Source organism: Vipera berus, assembly GCF_964194415.1.
Source record: "Vipera berus genome assembly, chromosome: 7".
Classification (NCBI taxonomy): Eukaryota; Metazoa; Chordata; class Lepidosauria; order Squamata; family Viperidae; genus Vipera; species Vipera berus.
In genome coordinates, this window is record NC_138209.1 from 27,617,848 (window position 1) to 27,639,348 (window position 21,501).

The 21,501-nt window shown below is 36.7% G+C and overlaps 1 protein-coding gene across 4 annotated transcripts in view; it reads left to right on the forward strand.

Moving 5' to 3' along the window:
• Positions 1-21,501, forward strand: part of LRBA (LPS responsive beige-like anchor protein) — a 370,944-nt gene that overhangs the window by 107,727 nt on the left and 241,716 nt on the right. For all 4 annotated transcript variants that reach the window (XM_081332066.1, XM_081332069.1, XM_081332068.1 and 1 more), the window contains 2 exons: positions 15,760-15,824; positions 18,294-18,402. In XM_081332066.1, coding sequence (XP_081188192.1) covers positions 15,760-15,824; positions 18,294-18,402 — 174 coding nt within the window. The remainder of the gene's footprint in view (positions 1-15,759; positions 15,825-18,293; positions 18,403-21,501) is intronic.

A 21,501-nucleotide genomic window follows, 5' to 3' on the forward strand; every position in this document is an offset into this window, starting at 1 on the left:
ATCCTTGACCAAGCAAAATAGTTTTCATTTGGTTTATAAATTATTTGACTGATTCATTTGCTGCAAAGATCCAGAATTGTGCATAGTTCTTAAATGAATCAGAAAATATGAGCAATCACAATTATTTTTTAAACATTTAAAATGTCAATTAAAATAAAAAATGCTGTTTTCTTCATGAGTGTGATGCAGAGAACTAATAGACATTGAAGTTATAGAATGGCTTGCTTACTTGTAATAGTGGTTCTCTGTGTCAACATCTGTGAATTCATATCATTGGGTTCTGTTTGTAGAACATTCCAGAGTCTGATGGATTTGATCCGAACACTGCCACCTTTATAACTGGCTAATCTTAAAATCAGCATAAATATTCTTAGAATTAACAAATGCTATATGACACTGAAAAAGGGCAGATAATAATGTCTAAAGAATGTAAGGATCATTCCAACATATAGTGGAATTGATGAAAAAGGTGGTTTAGATATGATTCAAACAAGAGAAATGTGCTCTTTGGTAAAAAACGAAAAAGCAAAGTACAGAACTACGGTAATTTGTCTCTGTGCATACCGATGTAAGGTGGGGCACAGAGTTCACTATCCCATTTATCACACATGACAGCCACAATGAATTCAAGCAATAAATGAGAAGTAAACCCTTCACAACATAATTAACCAATAGAAAGATGCACAATATTTTGAGGAAAAAAAATAAATAGTTGAAAGATATGCATATGTGCATGTATCTATTGAAGGATAGCAAAAATAAACTGAGAATCCCAACAAGACACATTTTATTCTTGGTGCTCTTGGTGTTTCTTCTGCGTTTAAATAGTATTCATGCTTTAAATGGCATTGGTTACCATTGGTTAGCTTATAGCCTAGTGATATTCCAGTCATCATCACAATAACTGGAGACTAAAATGGCCTTATCAGCTCAGAATGATATGCAAACCATGCTCTTAACTGGAGAGAAACAGCCTTCTAATAATTGTTTGGTAACTTCCCAGTTAATTCATTCCAATTTGCTGTAAATGTGGCTGCTTGCATGCTATCCTAAAAGATTCTTGATGAGTCATATAGATGTGATAGTATTATGCTGATGCATAATTTGAAGTCCAATTCTTCAGTGAATACAGATGTAATTAAAAAGAATACTGAATTCCCATAGTATAAGTTAACTTTGCTATGGAAATATCACAAGATTGAATCCTAACGTGCTTTTTCTTATGCTGTAAATAATAACTCTACTCTTAATTGTTTTTTTTTGGAAAAGCTGCATATTGGTTGGTTAATCATTTGATATAACTTAAACACTATAAGTAATGTACATGGGCATCTAAAAGGACTAGATTCTGTCACTATCTGTTCCATGTTAAGGACTGAATACTATAGCCAAGGATGGAGGTATTTTCATTTCCTTTATAATGTGTCACAATTGATTCTTGACCACTGTCTCAATACCCTTTCCCAGAAAGGAAGATTGGAGACTGGGGGATGGTTGTCTAGCACAGGGCTTTTCAACCTTTATAGAAATTGTACCACTTTTAGGACATGACAATATTCAAGTACCACCAGTGCTTAACAAGGTGTCAAAAGCTTGATGACTAAAAAAGGGGGGGTATTTTGGGTTTTATTGGTTAGATTCATTTGTTGTTATAGAAATGGTTAGTTTATAATATAATGGAAAAGTAAAAAGTTGAGGCTCAATGTTAATGCTTCCTTCTACTGCAACAGAGGAAGTCAGAAGTCAGTGCCTTTTCTTTTTCCATTCTCCCCCTCACTTTTCCCTTTTTCTCTCACCCTTCGCTTGCAAAAGCCCCCCTCACTCACTCACACTTTGCTCACAAAGCCCTCCACTCACTTTCACTCACTCCTCCGACTCTTTTCAAAGGCTCCTTGCTCAATCTCTCCCCCACTCACTCCATCTCTTTCAAAGGCCTCTTGCTCACTCACTCACTGCCCTGTCGCTTCCAGCTTCCAAACGCTTCCAAATGCCACTTGCTCGTTCACACGCTCACTTACTGCCCCGTCGCTTCCAAATGCCATTTGCTTGTTAGCTCACTTACTGCAAAGTTGCCAGCCATGCGACATGCCCGGCTGCAGCAAGTCAAGCACGTGCGGCCACCTTCAAGCATGCGCTGTACTGTGTCTCTGTGCATGCACAGGCAGGGCCGTGATGTCACTGGTTCACTTTGCCCAGCCGCTTCGTGTGGTGAGAATGTGCCGCTGCCTGCCAAAACCATGCTGGGGTCTGGGCGGCGTAGTGCAGGACAATGGGAGGGAGGGAAGAAAGGAAGGAAGGGACAAAGAGGGAAGGATGGAAGGAAGGGACAAAGAGGGAAGAAAGGAAGGAAGGGCGGCTGTATCAGCTGTAGCCTGGCACTGATCCTGGGCTCCTGCCCAGCTCATTTGCTTGCAAAAAACATGCTGCTTGCTAAGTGAAGCCCCAGGATCAGCTGTAGCCCGGGGCTTCACTTAGTAAGCAGCATGTTTTCCGCAAGGAAGTGAGCTGGGCAGGAGCCCAGGATCAGTGCAGGGCTACAGCTGATAGAGCTGCCCAGAACTGCGGATGTGCGTATGTACTCACCCCTTGTGCCACCATCGCTGCGAGTGTTGTGCGGGCCTTGGCAGCGCCACTAGTATCACGCAGGTGGCAGTATTGCCGCAAACCTTGCACAGGGGCAGCGGCATGAGCCTCGTGCTGGGGCAGCATCACTGCGGGCTGCGGTGCGATCCTTGCATGGGGGCTGCGGCACGATCCTTGCACCCGGGCAACATTGCTGTGGGCTGTGGCACGATCCTAGCACTGGTGGTATCATTGCTGAGAGCCTGGCAGTGGCGGCACCACAAGCCTCACACATGCCGCCATCACTGAGAACCTTGTGCGCATGCTCGCAGCCCCGTTTTGCCCCATTTTATGAATTTCTCTTGCCACGTTTGGTGAATCCCTGCAGTTGTTAAGTTAGTCGCAGAGTTGTTTAACTGACTCCGGCTCGATCACGTGATCCCCCCGGTACAGTGCAACTTGCAAGCAACATGTTTTCTGCAAGTGAACTGGGCAGGAGACCAGGATTGGTGTGGGTAGCTACTGCTGATCCGTGCTTCTCACTTGCTTGCACTTCTGGAAAACATGCTGCTTGCTAACTGAAGCTCCAGGATCAGCGCCGGGCTACAGCTGATCCGTGCTTCTGGGTGGCTGTATCAGCTGTAGCCCCCACTACAATTACCTAGGGCTCGCGTACCACCAGCCAGGTGCTAAAGTACCATTGGTGGTATGCGTACCACAGGCTGAAAAGCCCTGGTCTAGCACCTCTGGATCCAGGGAAGGCTTCATTAGGAGAGAGCACCAAACAGCTTTCTTCAATAGCATTCCCTCTTGAAATGAGGTGTTAATCTCCTGATCCAGAAAGCTGTTCACTCTCCAGCTGCACAAAGAAGTCAGCAGAAATCTACTTCATAGGTGGCAGAGCTTCATTTCATAAGTGATCATAGGCTAAAAGAAATCTCAAGTAACCAAGCAAAATGATTCCGTAGTCATCACTGAGTCAAAGATAAGTGGGTAACTTTGTCAGCAAAATGTAGGTCTAATTAATCAGAGCTACAAGGAAGAATTCTTGGTATTGGGTCTTTCCTAGCAGAGAATTATTCTCCTACATGGTGCACCTGTCAGATGACGTATTGGCACAATAAGAAGTAATAGATTTCCTTATTGCCACAGATGGTCTGAACATGGGTATATATATCTGTGCTTGTTCAGATTTGTTGTCTTTCTCCACTATTGCTCTAAGTATTGTTTGTACTACTTCATGTCCTGAAGATTCCATTAAATCAGTAAACCCTAAGGGAATGACTGACAGAGAACTGAGTCACATATTAATAACACCAGACAAGATCCTCAGTAGATTAATCTATCAGATTGTTGTTTAAATTCCCCAAGCACCGTCTGGAGATTATTTGGATCCCTGAATGCCTTGAATGGACCATTCAAATAGCTCTAGCCCTAAAAGAGTCTGAATGGCAGTCAATCACATCTGGGCCAGAAGTGTTCTGACTTGGGTTGATGATAGTACTCTTTACATCCAGATCATATGGTAACCACTCGAAACAAGTGGAAAACATAAAATGATCCAGCTCTGTTTGTTGATCCTGGGACCAGTCAAAACAAGGCTATGGTTGGCAAAGAACTTGAATTTCTTGGGCTACTTGGAGCTAGCACCCATCACATGGAAATGGAAGTACTCCCAACACCAAAATCACACATCACCTCCTTATTTTCATTTTCCCACAGCTCGCATCATCTTTTTACCTTCTAAATTTTGTTTCCTTATGAACCACATATTTCATTTTTTACCCTGATGCACTTTTTAAACATACTGAAACAAATCATGGGATAGTCTGTTAATTTATCTTAGAATTAATGCCACTAGGCAAAAATCATGCTATTACAGGTAATCCCCCAGGTATGAACATTCATTTAGCTCAGACATGTCAAACTCGTGACATTATGTGACATCGCACGACGTATTGGGACTGTTTTGCCATTGCTGGCAATGGGGTGGGCACGGCTTCTGCGTGACACATCCGGCCTGCGGGCCGGCACTTTGACACCCCTGATTTAGCTAGTTTTCACAAAAACAAATTTATTCAGAAAGGGTACTTACATTAGAAATTCAAAATTGCGACCAAAAAGAGGCCTCTATAGCCATGTGACTTGGATTCAGTCACTGCTGCAAAGGGCCATCTTCACTCTGTAATTTGCCTGTACTGTTCCAGTTACGAATGCAATTTCCTAAAGCAGGCAGGGTTGTTGTTTTTTTGTCCCTAATCACATGGCCAAATAAGCCGGTGATTTTTGCAGCCTGCACCAAGGGACTGGAGTGCTAGAATTTTAATATTTTAATATATTTTTTTACTTGGTGCAGGCTGCAAGCACTTTCAAAACTGCTCTTCTTTTTAAGTACTGTACTTTGCAAACTATTGTGTTTGTAAGTACAGTACTTTGCAGAGATAAAGTTTGCTTGTAGAAATACTAGCCAGCATCTACACAAAGCATTCTATAATGTTGTGTTTCCTTGCTTTTATTTTGGAGATTAGCATATATTACTGTAGTTTGTAGGTTTTAAATTTAAATTGGCTCCAATGGTTGTGGGTGCCCCATTGCTGAAAACTTTTAAGAAGAGACAGGATAGGCATTTATCAGAAATACTCTCTTGTGAGAGCAGTGGGTTAGACTAGATGTCCTCAAGGTCCCTTCTATCTGTTACTGTTGCAAGCCAACAGTTCTGTAACCCCCCCTCCCCCCCAAAAAAAATCTCTCTTTGGGTGCCTGGCTGAAGACAAGCTAATTACTGGCAAGTGATTTTTTTAAAAAAGCAGACTAGCAACAAATGGAGAGTTCTGCAGCCTGCTTGGAGGCAATTTAGTTCCTGAGCTGAAGGCTGCACTGGAAACAGCTGGTGGGCAGCCGGCAGCAATGGGGAAAGCCTCTCAGTTCAGGCAGTGAGCAATTAACAAATAGGAGGAAATAGTAAGTCAGATCTTCATTCATTTAATGATACACTTGATTCAATTAATGAATTTGATTTAAACAATTTGTAAAATTGAGTCTGATTCATTTGATGAATTTTTTGACTTACAAGTCTAGTGGGCAGGCTCCATTAGGTTCGTACCTCGAGGATTACCTGTATTGTTATTTTCTTATATGTTCCAAATTCATTAACATTTAAACGTTTAAGATTTTTCAAATGGTTTTATTATATATGAATAAGATATATAAAAAGGTGTCATTGAATATTGATAGATGAAAGTCTTTAAGCTTTAGGTTTAAAGATTAGGGCTAGGATTGCATAGATACAACTGTGATATACTGTAAATAGTTTTTGTTTGGATTTTAAAAAATTATTTTCCCCTCATAAGATTGTGAACAAGAAACATGCATTTAAATTTCCCTAGAGCAGCTCTAAAAATATTACCTGTATTTTGAATAATTGAAGATTGTATTCTGTATTCCAAAATAAATAAATCTGTAAGATTTTGTACCTATCCTTCATATTTATTATTTTAGTGGCCATTGTTAAAGAAAATTGCTTTATTGTACTTCATTGAAAATTCCAAAGTTTCAATAAAAAAAATAAAATTAGTCTAGAAATAGTAGTCAAAGCATGTCTCCATAGATGTCAAGAACTAAGAGAACATAATTTAGAGAAGAAACAAGTGTTTCCTTCACCCTTAAACTTGAAGGCATCCTGTTGCTTCACCTGCACACTAGGTCTTTAAAAAATTGAACCATTTAAGGTGAATTTTGTGTTAACAGAGTACACCCTGGGGTTTGTAGTCTAGTCAGAAGGATGATACCATGCTGGCTTTCAAACTGAATCTTTGAACAATATTCTCATGAGTGTTAAATGTAAAACAAAGTAACATCAACTGGCACTTAATTCCATGAGCACCCTGCTGATTGTCCTAGGCTGTGAAATAGAGCCCTTCCTGACAGGAAGTCAGTCTATGAGTATAGAGACCCCCGAAAATAAAGTGTGCTATGACTTGAGAGCCTGCTGTTTTACAACTTTTTTTGGTTGAGAAGTTAGCAAAAAGAAATAGATCTAAGCCGATTCTTTTAGACTATTCCTTTTATGCTAAATATAAACATAGGCACGACAGTTTAAAATTGAGACTCTCTTATTCCATAGATCTAATTTTTATATGACATGAACACATGTAAGTCATTGAATCTGTATAAACTTTCCATATATATTCGAAAGGCTTGTTACTGTATGCAGTAGCCTTTATATGTGAATATTAACATTTTAATAATGGATTATGCCAAAATGGTGGGAAGTTGCGATGGTCATTAAATGAGGTGCCCACTTAGGATCCCCCCGTCAGTGGTCTTCCAAATGCAGTTGTTAAACAGAGCACATCGTGCCTCAGGGTGCCCAGGGGAGGTCCTGGGAGGCCTAGTTCATGCCCTGCCCTTAATCCCCCAAGGCTTCCTTCATCCTCTGAGGCACCCCATACTCTGCTTTCTACCCTTGAGGTCCCCTCAGGACTTGGCCTGCTTCCCATCCCATTGGAACCCACACCAACCTCCTCATCTTACATAGTCCATCACACTTTTTGAAGATACCTGAAGCTCAGATTAGGGAAGAAAGATAGTGGCACCATTTTCAGGACAACTGAAATAATAATGCCGCTTGGGGGGGGCGAAAGCCCTAATAAGCAGGCATATACATAGAATGAAGGCTATTGCTAAGCACATTGATATGTGCTTAGATTGTAAGCCGCCCTGAGTCTTTGGAGAAGGGCAGGATATAAATGGGATTTTTTTTAAAAAACTGCACTGAATTGTGAATACTTCAAAAATGGTGTCCGCTTCCAGGATCATACCATGCAGCTCAGAAACAAAGAACCCTGCTCTCATTCCCTAACATGAGCTCTGGAAAGCATTGCAGCAGACAGCAACTCTCTTTGGAACTTGCGTTAAGATCAGGTCTTTCCATTCCTGGGCCACGTGACACTAACCCAGAAGTAGCTGCCATTTTCAAAGCACTCACAGTTCAATGCAGCCACCCTGAAAATGGTAGCCATTTCTAGGATCACGCCATGTGGTCCAAGAATGGAGCATCCTGTCCTCCTCCTCTAACCGAAGCTCCAGAGTACTTTGAAAAGTAAGTGAGGAGGGCGGTGTGGGGACTGTGAAGTGAGAAGCAGGGATGTGGTCAGGAGATGGGAAGAGCTAGATAAGGAGTGTGGTACCCCTGTAGTCAGTTGTAAGGGTAATGTCCGCAGGAGTGCTGCAGCTGTGGTAACTTCAGAACTAAGTTGTAAGTAGCTTTTGGGGAGGCCACCATAACTTTGAATGGTCACTAAGCAACCAGTCATAAGTTGAAGGCTACATGTACTACCTTACCTTTTTTTTTATTGTAATTCATCAAACAAATCTAGATTCTGGTGGTATGAATAAAAGGGTTGGCTGGCTGGCTGGCTGTTGGTTCAGTCATGCTAATTTCATCTGAGTTTCAAACCAGTTTATTTTTTCTATAGCTAGAACGTGATTGATTGCTGGTCCATTCATATATTTGTACTATGTACTACAATCCTAATAGTAAAAACCTAGTACCAATAATAATAGGTACCTTGGGTGCAATCCCAAAACAACTGGAGCACCACTTGAATACCATCAGCATTAACAAAATCCCTGCAAGTCAATTGCAAAATGCAACTTTATTTGGATAACCTTACAACCTGTGACAATACCTGTAACACCATCAAACATCCACATCTGTCTAAAATATCAAATCCAGCTGACTGTGACAAAAAAAGTAATATGTTAGGCACCTCAGCAGCCAGTCCCAATAGTTATGTAGACTTCTCTGTGGGAAAGCTTTGTGGAAAAAGCAACTTACTGACAAATATTGCTATATCATATTTTTCTGGAAAAACATTTTTCGGTTATCATAATTTGTACTAAAAACAGTAGAAAAAGTATATTGCCTTCCCTTTAGAAAGAATAATAATGATATTTATTTATTAAATTTATATCTCATCCATCTCACTGTTTCAAGTGACTTAATAAAAAAAAAGGCTTAATAAAAACATAAATATAAAAATATTAAAAACATTGAAATGTATTAATGTATATCTATATTATTGCTATTATCTATTATGGTACATTCCTGAAATTAGTTTTCTTCTTGATGGCAAAGAGCAATACAATTAAAAGTTACATTTTATTATGCATTTTTTATCTGCCTGCCTGCCTGCCTGCCTGCCTGCCTGCCTGCCTACCTACCTACCTACCTACCTACCTACCTACCTACCTACCTACCTACCTACCTACCTACCTACCTACCTACCTACCTACCTATCTATCTATCTATCTATCTATCTATCTATCTATCTATCTATCTATCTATCTATCTATCTATCTTGTTTATGTGTGTTTGTATGTATGTGTGTGTGTATAAGTGTTTTCTGCCTACAAATAGTTTATGATTTTCTTAGACTGGGTCAAGAATTGGTTACATAGAAATTTGTATTTCTTCCCTTAACCCTGGTTTGTGGAACTTGGTAATTTGAGTAATTTTGAAATAACTTTTCTCATTACATGTACTACTTGATAGATTGAGGTTTTTTTTATTTAACAAACATTTGTGTTAGGAAAATATATCTCTGTTGAAAATTATTCTATTTTGTCTCTCTGACTTTGCCTAATTCAAGTAATTCTAACATGCAGAAGCATTACACTTCTTGGATGGCTCTTTGGTATTATCATAAAAGTATTGGAGATTATCCAAATTAACAAATTATCCCATTAGTTCTGGAAATAATGCCCACATGTCTTAGTTTACTATGTGTACTATATCCAAACAGGTATAATATAAATAATATAATATAAATAATACACTGTTTCTCATGGAAAAAATCTATTTACTGTAAGTAGTCACTGTGAGCCAACAATGACTTGACAGCACATAATCAATTAATCAATAATACATTACTAACAATTTCACTGTTTAGTTTACAATGACCTAGAGTTTATGAGCTATATATTTCTATTTCCACTTTAATTTATATCTATCTAAATTATGCATGGATTAGATTCAGGCTGACTTAAAATATTGATTCAAGTGAGTCCATCTTTAAAAAAATCAGTAAATCTGGTTCCAATTTACCATGCATTTTCTGCATTAAAATGCCATGTTTGAAAGTCATGCATTTTATTGATTGGTATGATGCAATAGTGTGACTTTTCACAAAGATCATTCTCCCTGGCAATTTAGGTTTATTAAATCAAAATTTCTGTTGACCTAAGCGGCCTCACTTGGCTGTGTATGGATATGTATTTGTGTGCGCACACACCTTTATGCATGCATGGCATTTGAAAAGACAGTATATTTTACAATATTAGGTAGCAAAACAAAAAGATTGTAATTCAAAGGTAATAGCAAAACTGCATGTTCTATTATGTTTCCCTCCATGGACCTTTTCTGTTGCTGCTTCATTGACTAGGATTCTTCATCTTACTTCATGTAAGACAGAGGTCCCCAACCTATAGGCCATGGCCCACTACTAAGCCTTGGCCTCTAGGTTGCCAGGCTGCATGAGTAGCTGAGCAGTGCACACGTGTGTGCACATGCTCACCCCCCCTTGTGCCACCGTTGCCATGAGTGTTGTGTGGGTGGTGGCAGTGCCTGTTGTGATTCATGGTCAGCCTGTGGGTTCGGCAGTTGGGTCGGACGACTCAGAGGAGGAGGAGGGGGGTGTTGAAGACCTTGCTGAGGGGGTTGAAGATCTTGCTGATGAGAGCCCTCAGCCAGGCCCCTCCCACTTGGTCACCACAGAGACCCAGCTGTGTGAGCCTGACAGTGTGGATCAAGATGACCCACAGCTGGCCCTGTTCAAGGACGCCCGACGCAGGAGGCAGTCAATTAGGAGTAAACAGAGGAAGGCAATGGGGCTTCTCAGAAGGAGGCAGAGAGAAGCCACGCCCTGAACTCTATATAAGGGGAATGTGTGGGGAGGGCTGGTTTGCTGAAGACAACCGCTTGGATAGTTCGTGTTTCTTAAAGCTCCTGTTTCTTGGTTCGTGTCTTGTTTGTTTTTGTAGCTATAAATTTGGCAGGCGTAATACCAGCCTCTTGCCGTTTGTAAAGGGATTGTCCCTGCCTTTTCTGCAGGGCCGGTAGCAGGCTGGTACAGAACAGTGCCGCTAGTATCGTACAGGTGGTGTTGCCACAAACCTTGTATGGGCGGTGGCAGTGCCGCAAGCAGCAGGTAGGTGTTGGCATGCCACACACAGGTAGCGGCATTGCCACAAATCTTGTGCTGGTGGCAGCAGTGCCGCAAGTGGCAGGTGGGCTGCAGCATGATTCTTGTGCAGGGGTGGCAGTGTGAGCCTTGCACTGGGGTGGGATTGCTGTGGGCTGTGGCGCAATCTTTGCATGGGGGCGGCGACACGAGCTTCACACCAAGGCAGCATTGCTGCAGGCCACAGTGTGATCCTCGCACAGGGGTGGCATCGCTGCAGGCTGTGGTGCAATCTTTGCATGGGGTGATGGCACGAACCTCACATTGGAGCAGTCTTGCAAACCTTGCGCCAGGGTGGCATCATTGCAGTGCAATCCTTGGACGGGGACGGTGGTGCGAGCCTTGTGCCAGTGGCAGCATCGCTACAGGCCACAGCATGAGTGTCGCGTCACTGGTAGCATTGGTGCGAGCCGGGCAGCGGCAGCACCATAAGCCTCACACAGGCACCACTGTCACTGAGACTCTCGTGCATGCTCGCAGCCCCATTTGCGTGGTGTGCGTGCTCGCATCCTGTTTGTACACACACATGCACGTGTGGCCACATTCACGTTTGCACATGTGTGCATAAGGTGCCTGCCACCTCCCTCTCCCACTGGGCCGCCAATCCAGAAAGGTTGGTGACCCTTGATGTAAGAGTTTTATATAAAGCATGGTTACAAATGAAATTACATGATCAGTGTCAATCTCTTTTTCACCTCTTGTGATACAACATTATTTTGTCTTTCACTATTCATGATACTCAGTATTCATACTTTACGGATATAGATTAAATGAGAGAATAGTACATTTATTAGTATACTGTCTTCCTTATTGATATTCATATCAGAATTATTATATTCTGTATGGGTCCAGTTACTTTTACCCACATTTTCAGGATTTTAGTTCGATTAATTGTATACAGCTGGGTAAGAATTAAACAGATAATTATTTCATTATTCACAGAGCTGGGCCTTCAAGATACTTAATGTGTTCTGTGACTGTTTTGACAATGATAAAATGAGAAAGTTAAGTAACATAATTCTAACTACATTTTTATTTTCCTAATAGCATAATTCCCCCAATGGTTGTACATATGTCCTCAGAAGAAAGTATCATTAGAATATTCTGTAAAATGGGTTTATGACACTTAAGACATATCTTTATGTATCAGTATAAGGCTTAGTACTATGTATTTTTTAAAACAAACAGAAGTACCTTATAGTTTCTGATTGTATACAGTAGTCCTTGACTTATAACTGGTTGCTTAGCGTCTGTTCAAACATACAGCAGATTTATGGGACTTTTGATCCAATTCTGAAGTTTGAATGTCCTGCCCATCTGGTCATGTGACCACATTTTGGGCACTCGGCAATTTGGCAATATTTACTGTTGTTTGCAGTGCCCTGTGGTCTTGTGACAATGATTTTACAATATTTCTGCCAGAAATAGGTAGTTACTTTAAGTTTCTGGGGAAAAAAACATAGTGAACAACTGCAGCGTTTATTGAAGGATCACGTTATTCACTGACTGTCCCAAAAAGTCATTGGTTCCTGTCACATGATTACTGACTTTACGACCATCACAACTTGCAACCAAAATTGTGGTCTCAAGTACAGTCGTAAATGGATGACTACTGGTAAAAGTTTATTGTGTATTAGAATTAAATTCTATAGTGAGGTTTTTTTCAGGAATTTGCTACCCAATAGTATAAAACCAGTTTATAGGAAGTTTGCCTAATAAACTGGTGTTATACTATTGTGTAGCATACTATTGTGTAGCATACTATTGTGTAGCATAAAATGGCTGAAGCAGCAGGAGAGTTTTCTGCTTTTAGTTAAAGAGTGCTGTTTCTGTATGACATATTTACAACTTACTTAATTCTTAATGTAGTGTGCTGTGGAACTGAGCATGCAAAAGAACAGAAAGAGCTCTGGTTTCTCTGTCTAAGGTTATTACTTGCTGTATAATAATACAGGTTTTATTTTATTGGGTTAGTTGTAATTAACTTCAGCACTATGCATTCATATAAATCATTCCCAAACTGTTTTCTTTACATTTTTCAAACAATCATGGTTGTTAAACATTTTTCTGTAGTAATCTCAATCTGATTTTAAATCAGGTAGATTTAGTAGTTAACAGAATTACCCCATACCTTTTAAAAATACTGTCTTCAGCATTTCTTTGTTTCTTTATCACAGCATAAGAGGAAACCAAAAGTGCATTAGACACAAACAGAATTTGCATTTCCTTTCCTTTATGCACTAATAAGTCTAAATTTTCCCTGTTTTTTTCCTATGGACATTGATTGAAAATGGGATGTCACATACAAAATGTTTGTATGCCTATTGGGGATTTATTGGGCACAAAGTGGCTTATATAACATAAAAATGTGTGTATGCCTACACGGTTGTATAATTGTTCCTTTTGGGTAAATATAGCAATATGGTTGGTTAGATGGAAGTCAGGCTCTATAACTAGTATATAAATATGAATGTAACATAACAAAGGGTATGAATGACTTACTTCTTATATTTCACTATACTTTATAATTAAAAAGTCTTACATACATTTCTAATGTCTGCCTTGAATGTTTTAGCCTGGAGCAGTCTCTAATGAACAGGCCTCCCCCTTCCCCACCTGGGCTTTGAGCTTCCCTAAAGACTTGACTTGAGACCTCAAAGGGCAGCAGCTGCCATTTGTCTTGAAGAATGAAGTTGCCAAACATTCAGGCTGTATACTAATAGAACACATTTGTACAATTCAACCCCAGAAGCTTGATATAGGCTTAATGTTGATCATCTGTTGCAACTTGTAAAAGAGTGGACCTTGAGCAACTTTTATCATGACTTTATGAAAGCAGACCCTTTGCATTGTATAAGAGAAAAATGTGTCTCAGATAAAGTTTTCGGCAAAGTTACATCCTTGGAGAAGAATATATATATAGATGGTTCAATGCCAAATTAAATTTTTATGGCCATAAACAATCAAAATTTAATGTTACATGCTATTCCTTCATAAATAATTAAGTTCAATACTAAAGAGTTGGAATGGGCAACCCTCTGACTTCACATTCATGGGCTGCCCATTCAATTCTTTGGCATGAAGAGAGGAACATTCAAACATCAGGAAAGTATAGGATACTGTGTGTGATACATGAATTGAGATTTGGAGGCCATCTTTATCCTTGTTCCTCAGTTAGTTGGAAAACCTGGTGGGTGGAATAGAATTAGAAGAAGTGGAAGAAGTGGAAATACTATTGACCAATGAAAATAATTTAATTAGAAGACAGTTTTCTAATGATGAAGAAAATAATGTAATTATAATGAACATAAAATAACTTCTTGAATGCATATACACATGCATGCACATGTACATACAAACTCATAATTGCATGTCTGCCCCAACCAAAGACACTGTTATATCTGGTGCTTGATAGGACATAAACTGTATACAGATCCATATATGTGTATTCAGATCTCAGGTTTCTTTTTAAGCAGAGGTGTCCAATATGTCAGGAATCTGAAGTGTCTGATTAGATCTACATTGCCTTGGCATGAAAGCAAAACTTTCATCTGCTGCTGATCACATTCCAGCTTCTTACTCCAATATCCAGGAACTGTTTTTAAAGATTCTAAATTATAAAAGATTATCTAGATGTAGATCTTGTACTTATGGCCCAATTGGTTTTCTGGCAATTCATATTACTGGTCTAATACTATTTTACATTCTAGCTCCTGGTTATAAAATATTGACAAATTTTCAATAAGTTTCAGTATGATGAGAGATATTGGAAACAAGATACATTTTATAGGAATAGAAAATAATATCAGTTTATAATAGGTATGAAATTTTTGAACCAAATTGAATACTTTATTTGGCTAAGTGTGATCAGACATACAAGGAATTTGTATAATATAATATTGTATAAATAATAATAGTAAAGGTAAAGGTTCCCCCGCACATGCGTGCTAGTCGTTTCCGACTAGGGGCCGGTGCTCATCTCCATTTCAAAGCCGAAGAGCCAGCCCTTGTCCGAGGACGTCTCCGTGGTCATGTGGCCGGCATGACTAGACGCCAAAGGCGCACGGAACGCTGTTACCTTCCCAATAAAATACCAATAAAAGTGGGAAGTAAAGAAGATAGCAAGAAGGGTAAATAATAATACTACAGCCACACCATATGGATTAATTATGAGTTGAATTTGTTGAGTTTGTTTTTTGTTGCAGTTCTTTTTAAACTGCTGAAATGATGTTACAATTATTGGATTTCATTAGTGATTGGCTTTGTGGCTGTTAATGTTTTTATTAATACTTTTTTATTAACACTTTAGGGAAAAGAATAACAAATATCTTGACATAACAGTGCACTTGGCTCCATGAATTTAATTGCAATATAGGATATGTATAGTGTGTTAGAATGTTGGATTAAATATGACAGGCAATAGGCATTATATTCTTCCTCACCCCTTTCATCCACTATTAAAATATATGGGGAAACTTTTACTGGTTCATACTTATGATCGTTGTTGTGTCATGTAATCATCTTTTGCAACCTTCTCACAAGCAAACTCAACCGGGAAGCCAGATTCACTTAACCAGGTTACTAACTTATCAACTGCAGTGAATCACTTAACAGCTGTGGCAAGAAAGGTTGTAAAATGGAGCAAAACTCACTTAACACTTAACTCACTTAAATTTAGGAGTAGATATTAGGCAGATAATGGTTCATATACCACCTATCCCATATTCTGGTTTGTTTGTTTTTTTACTTGGCTTGACATGCATGAAGCTAGCCATAATAACTTGTAATACTATAGGACAATAAGTGAACTCAGCTTATGTGATATTTTATCAGCTCTAGGATTTTGTTCATGGTCTTTTTTATCTGTCATAAAAAAGTTTTTTTACTAGTTAAGCAAAACAATTGTTTCTTTTAATACATTTTAATTATCTTTTTTATCATTTTTGTATTATAGGAATGGCAGAACTCAATACAGAAGAATGCAGGCCTAGCTTTCATTGAACTTGTCAATGAAGGAAGGTAACTTCCTAGTTAGCTTAAATGTATCCTTACCTCATGTTAGCTTTAATACTATTATTTTGTAGTGATTAAGCATACAAATCTACCTCCTCTGATCACTTACAATTAAGTTTTCAAATGTTTTTATTTAGAAATATGCTACACATTCTTTTGGATAGTTAACTTCTTAGGTCTGATCTAATTTCTAAATACTCTTCATCCTGAATACTCTGTGGTAATAGTTTAAGATTTAGCTTTAGCTTTTTACTTGTAATCACAATATGTTTATAGAAGATACATGTTGTTTTAACCCTTCTGAGTTGATTGTAGTAAGTTACAAGGGCTCGGTCATGTTTTCTTTGGCTTAAATACAATAGCTTGTCAGCTACTAACAGAGCCTAATATTTAACTCTTGGTGAGCTAGAACTTATATTGGATTGATTTTTTTTCAGATCAGCATTTTAAAAAAAATAACCATTTATGCATAACTATTTTAAATATAAAAATACATTGTAATTTGCATTATTCCTTAACTTATAGTTTCACAAAAGGTCCCAGTTATTTTAAAGTAAATGTTAATTCAGTTTTTCGAGTTCATTTTTAGTACAGATGTTTCCAAATAAAGCAACTGTAAGTCAGTGCTAAGCATTGCAGATAATGTTTACGTGGATATAATTTTATTTCTACAATAAAAGTTATGGGCTTTGATATCTGAATCTGGAAACTAACTCCTCTGAAGTGCAAGTCTTTTTCATTGCTAACTTCAGATGTTTGAGATGAAATAGTCTACACAAATACCATGGGGAGCTATGCTTCAAAATAATCCGCAGATAGTGTAACTGATGGTCTAGCCAGTTATGTTTTTCTCTATGTTTTCTATTTATTCATGACACTCAAAGACATTAATCCCCACCGAGATTTTATAAATTTTTCCTAAAAGATAAAACAGTTTTTTAAAATAATAATCTAAAAGTGTGTTTTCAGTAGCAGGATGTGTTAAAATAGCAGTGAATTTTAGAGTGCAAAGACTAATGCATATGAGGGTAAACAAAGTCTTCTTCAAAATTTGGTTAAAATGCATTGATTTTCAGTTCAAAATTATTTTAAGTGAAATAATAAACTAAACTGAAACAATCAAAATTACACAGAGAGAATAACAATACATTTGAAAATAATGCATTATAATATAAATATTATATTAAATGCTATTAAGTTTTTTGTCTATAAAACTATATTTTAGCATTTTTAATATTAGTGTTAAAGGCATGCTTTATATTTTAATATTTCTGCTTGATATATTTACATCAGGATTTGTTACCACCTTGGCAGAGAATATATATTTGTAAAAATATACAGATTTCAGAAGTAAACAGTAATAAAATTGACATATATTTAAGAAAAATTATGCTTACATTGTATAGTATATTGCACCCAAATTTAATAGTTGTACTATTTAGCTTTTGAATTCAAATATTTTTGTTTCTGAAATCTGTCTTAAATATTGCTAGTAAAAGGAGGCAAAGACAGAGAGGGAAGAAAAGCAGAAGTGATTTTTAGGCATTATAAGCCATGATTAGTTAAATAATAAATCTACAAATTTCAAAATAAGTCATCCTTGTTGTATAATAAAGGTTTGCAAGCCTGGTTTCAATGCATGGATATGGTGAGATAATCAGTCATATTATTTGTATAAAAATGTAAAATAAAAAAAGCTATTATACTGATTATAAAATAATTATAGAGGTTTTGTGAGGAAATGTATCCCAATAATTTTTCATTAAAAATTATCTGGGATACATTTCCTCACAAAAACTCTGTAATTATTATTTTTAATTGATTTAATACCACATAAATATATTTGGTTTTGAATATAATATGCAGCTAGTTGAGAACTATGCTGCTATAAACTACAAGTTAATGCCAATGTTCTCTGTTCATAATCATAATACTTCAATAACGTCTGATATAAAACCATAGTAAATAACTGAGCAGAACATTAAAAGGGGTAAAGGAAATGATGAAGGTAGAAATGATATCAAAAGAAAATCATTTGAAAGAATGGAGAAAGAAATTTAAATAGTGTTTTGTACTTTGAATTAAAAATTTCATCTATGAATGTGTTTTTAGAATTTCATTTTTTATTTGCCATATGCATTGTTTATTTGTTTTGATCATTTAACTATCTTTGTGCAATTAGATTTCCAATTTCCACTTTCTTTCAAGAATAGCTGCATATATTTGGTACTACTTGCAACAAATACATATTCCTTATATACTTACATGAGGATGAAATTCGTTTGTATAATAGCACATGACAGTGGAATCTGCATCTTGCTGAAAACAAAGCTCTATCTCTTGGAGTTAACAGGAAATTTGTTTTAGGTAGTCAGTCACAATTATTGGCTCTGTTTATTCCAGTAGCTAAATATTATAAAATGTTTTATTTTATAAATTTACAATTTCTTTGTCCTAAATATTTTGCATTTATAGGTTGCTAAGTCAAACAATGAAGGATCATTTAGTGAGGGTAGCAAATGAAGCAGAATTTATCTTGAGTAGGCAGAGAGCGGAAGATGTTCACAGGCATGCTGAATTTGAGGTAAGCCATTTTCTTGGAAAATGCACTAATAATTGATTTAGATGTAGTTCTAATCTGAGACATGGGCATTTCATGTCAGAGTAAAAGTGAAGGGAATTTGGATATAGAGAATTTTTCATTTTTAATGTTTGCTTTGTAAACAGCACTGGCTAATTATGTATGTCTATTTTCTTTTCTTTTTTGTCTCTCATTTTATATTAGGTAGCTAGGAAGTATTAAATTCTTGATGTTTAAATGTTGCTGTTCATGCTGAGAATCAATATTGTATCTTGAACAATGATATTTATTTTTCTCTGAAATTATTACAGGTGATAATTTTTTTTAAAAAAACCTATTTTATATAGAAATATAACTCAGTGAATGCAATGTGACTCTAACTGTTATTATGGTTTTCTGTTCATTTAGTACTAGATGGTCTTCCCTGAAGTCCTGTCCTAGTCTTGTCAGTGTTCTTTTAAGGCCAATAGGTATTCATGAAAATATGCTAAATTATCTATATAGAGTTGAACAGATTTGCATTGGTTTTCTAAAGATTGTTTTCATCTCACCTTTATTATTTTTATAAATAATTCAAGATATACCTAATACTCTTTTGTCCTCCTATTTACCCCCAATAACAACCTTGTAAGGTGAGTTGGCCTAAAAGAGAGTCACCGGCCCAAAATCACCAGCTTTTATGCTAAGGCAATCTAAAACTGCTTTAGGTTTTGAAGATGGCTACAGTCATCTAGCGTTTTTATCTTCTGCAAATGTCAGTGGGGTTTTTAAAGGCCTAGAGATGTTTTTGGAAACAGAGGTGTTATTTGAGACTGATACTTTGGTTTAAAATATAAAGGAATTTTAATTAAATGTATAATTAATTTAGTTGGTTAATCCAGAAATTAGTTTATAATAGGTGTAATACTGATAAATGTTTCTACTTTATTACAAACATGATCCATGGTTTCTTTATTAATTTTAAAATTCGTACTAGGATGGAGGCAGTGGCAAGCCTTTCTGAAAACTGCAGGGATTAGTCCACAAACTTTTCCTCTATTTCATTACATAAAAATATAAAGTGAACTTTTGCATTCTACAACTAAGTTGCATACATGATTGCAATTTACTTAGTTTTGTTTCAGGTGAAGTTAATTAAATTTACATATATTATTTCTGAAACATTTTAATATCTCTTTGTATATCATGTTTGCACAAACATAGATATTTTTTCAGAACACAATTTTTAGGACATTGTATTCTGATAGTAGTCTTATGGTGTGCAGTTATACATTTTGTTCCTCGAAATGCATTTCTTGATTGATTGTTTGCCTACTGCCTTATTTAGTGACTGTTTGCCATTTTGAAAATAATGAAAAAATAACTTTGCAATCAATCCACGCATTTACGAACTTTACAAGTCTGTAAAGTGAAGGAAAGCTGAAGTAAAATCTTAAAATTGAGGTGGTTCTCTAAGCAACCACTTTACTTAATTGCCAGATTGCTGGTACCAGTCATGATTGCAAAACAAGCACTACCTGTATTGCAAATGGATCTGGCAAACTATAACCTTACCAGTATGATTCTTTAATCTTCTTGTATCTCACGCTTTCAAGGATACTGCTCTGCTTGTATGACTTAAATATTTTTAACCTCCAAACAATCTTTCAACCATGTATATAACTTTACGCCGGACCTGTGGAACAGCATGGTTCATAGATAAAGAAAATGGAGATAATTTTATATAGTATCTAAATCTTACATTTTGCCGCAGCCTACATTTGTATTTCAATGTATATTGCAAAATTGGTGTACAAAATCATTTGAGTATATGTTACAAAAAAAAATAAACTGAAATTTTAAAAATATTTGTTTAAATATAAGTGATATGTTAATAGCAAAAACCAGCTTCACTAATATCTATTATGAAATTAAAACATAAAAATTAACATGATATCAACATGGAACAAAAATTAAATATAAATGAAAAACAAAGGTTATTTATTTATTAGATTTTTATCCCACCTTTATTGTTTTAATACATATTTCAAAGTGGCAAATGTACATATACATAGAATGAAGGCTACTGCTAAGCTTGTAAGCCGCCCTGAGTCTTCGGAGAAGGGCGGGATATAAATGGAATTAAAAAAAAAATAATGCTCCTTCCTCCTATTTTCCCCTTAACACAACCATTTTTAAAGTAATATATTAAAAGTTTGTTTACTTATTTATCTTTTTTTTCTGTGGACAGGCTTAATGTTCTAAAATCTGTGCTGGCTTCAAGCTAGGCACTATTTAATAAGCTGTCTGACGTAATCTAGAGTTGGTTATCCATTTCTACAAACTTAACTGTTGTCATATATGTACAGTGTCATTTTGGCTTGTGAACTAGTAGGGTAAGTTTTATTTGTTAAAGTATCATGCGTTGGTAGATAGTCCTCTGGAAATGAAATATACATCTTTTTTACTTTACTGCCTTATAATCATTCAACTGGGACAAAGATGACAGCTTAGACTCTGCTTTTATATCAGTGTACTATGATTGACAAAACCTCATTGATTAGATAGCTCCTTTCTTCCAGTTGCTAGTGGTATTTTCTTCTTTAACCTTTTCACCTAAGAATAGTTACACAAAACAGAAAATTTTATTTTGTTGCCCCAACAATTTTTGTATGATATTTATTGTTTTTCTTGGTTTGTTTGCATTGCTTATATGTTTAAAATGTTCACAAGATGTTGTCTGGCACTTCTAATGTGAATTTCTCTTGACTCTTTTCTATCTAAGCATGATGGCTCAAGGGGTTTAAATGATATCATCTTGAACTTAAACAGAAATCACAAAAATAAGCAGTTCTGTTTTTCAAAATCTGAAGTAAAAGAGAAGGTTTTGTTCATAATCAGGGCTTTTCCTATTTAACTCATACAATATCCATTAATGTCTAAGGATAGTTTCAGGAAAAATGAAATTGTTTAAAAAATATGAATGGCAGAACGGAACTGAATCAGTTGTGAACATATAAATATAAGTTGCAAATCCAAAATATAATTTGCTAATAAAAAAAACTAATAAGGGAAATATTTTAAAGAACCTATTTCTATGACATGAAGGTAGAATTTATGCCA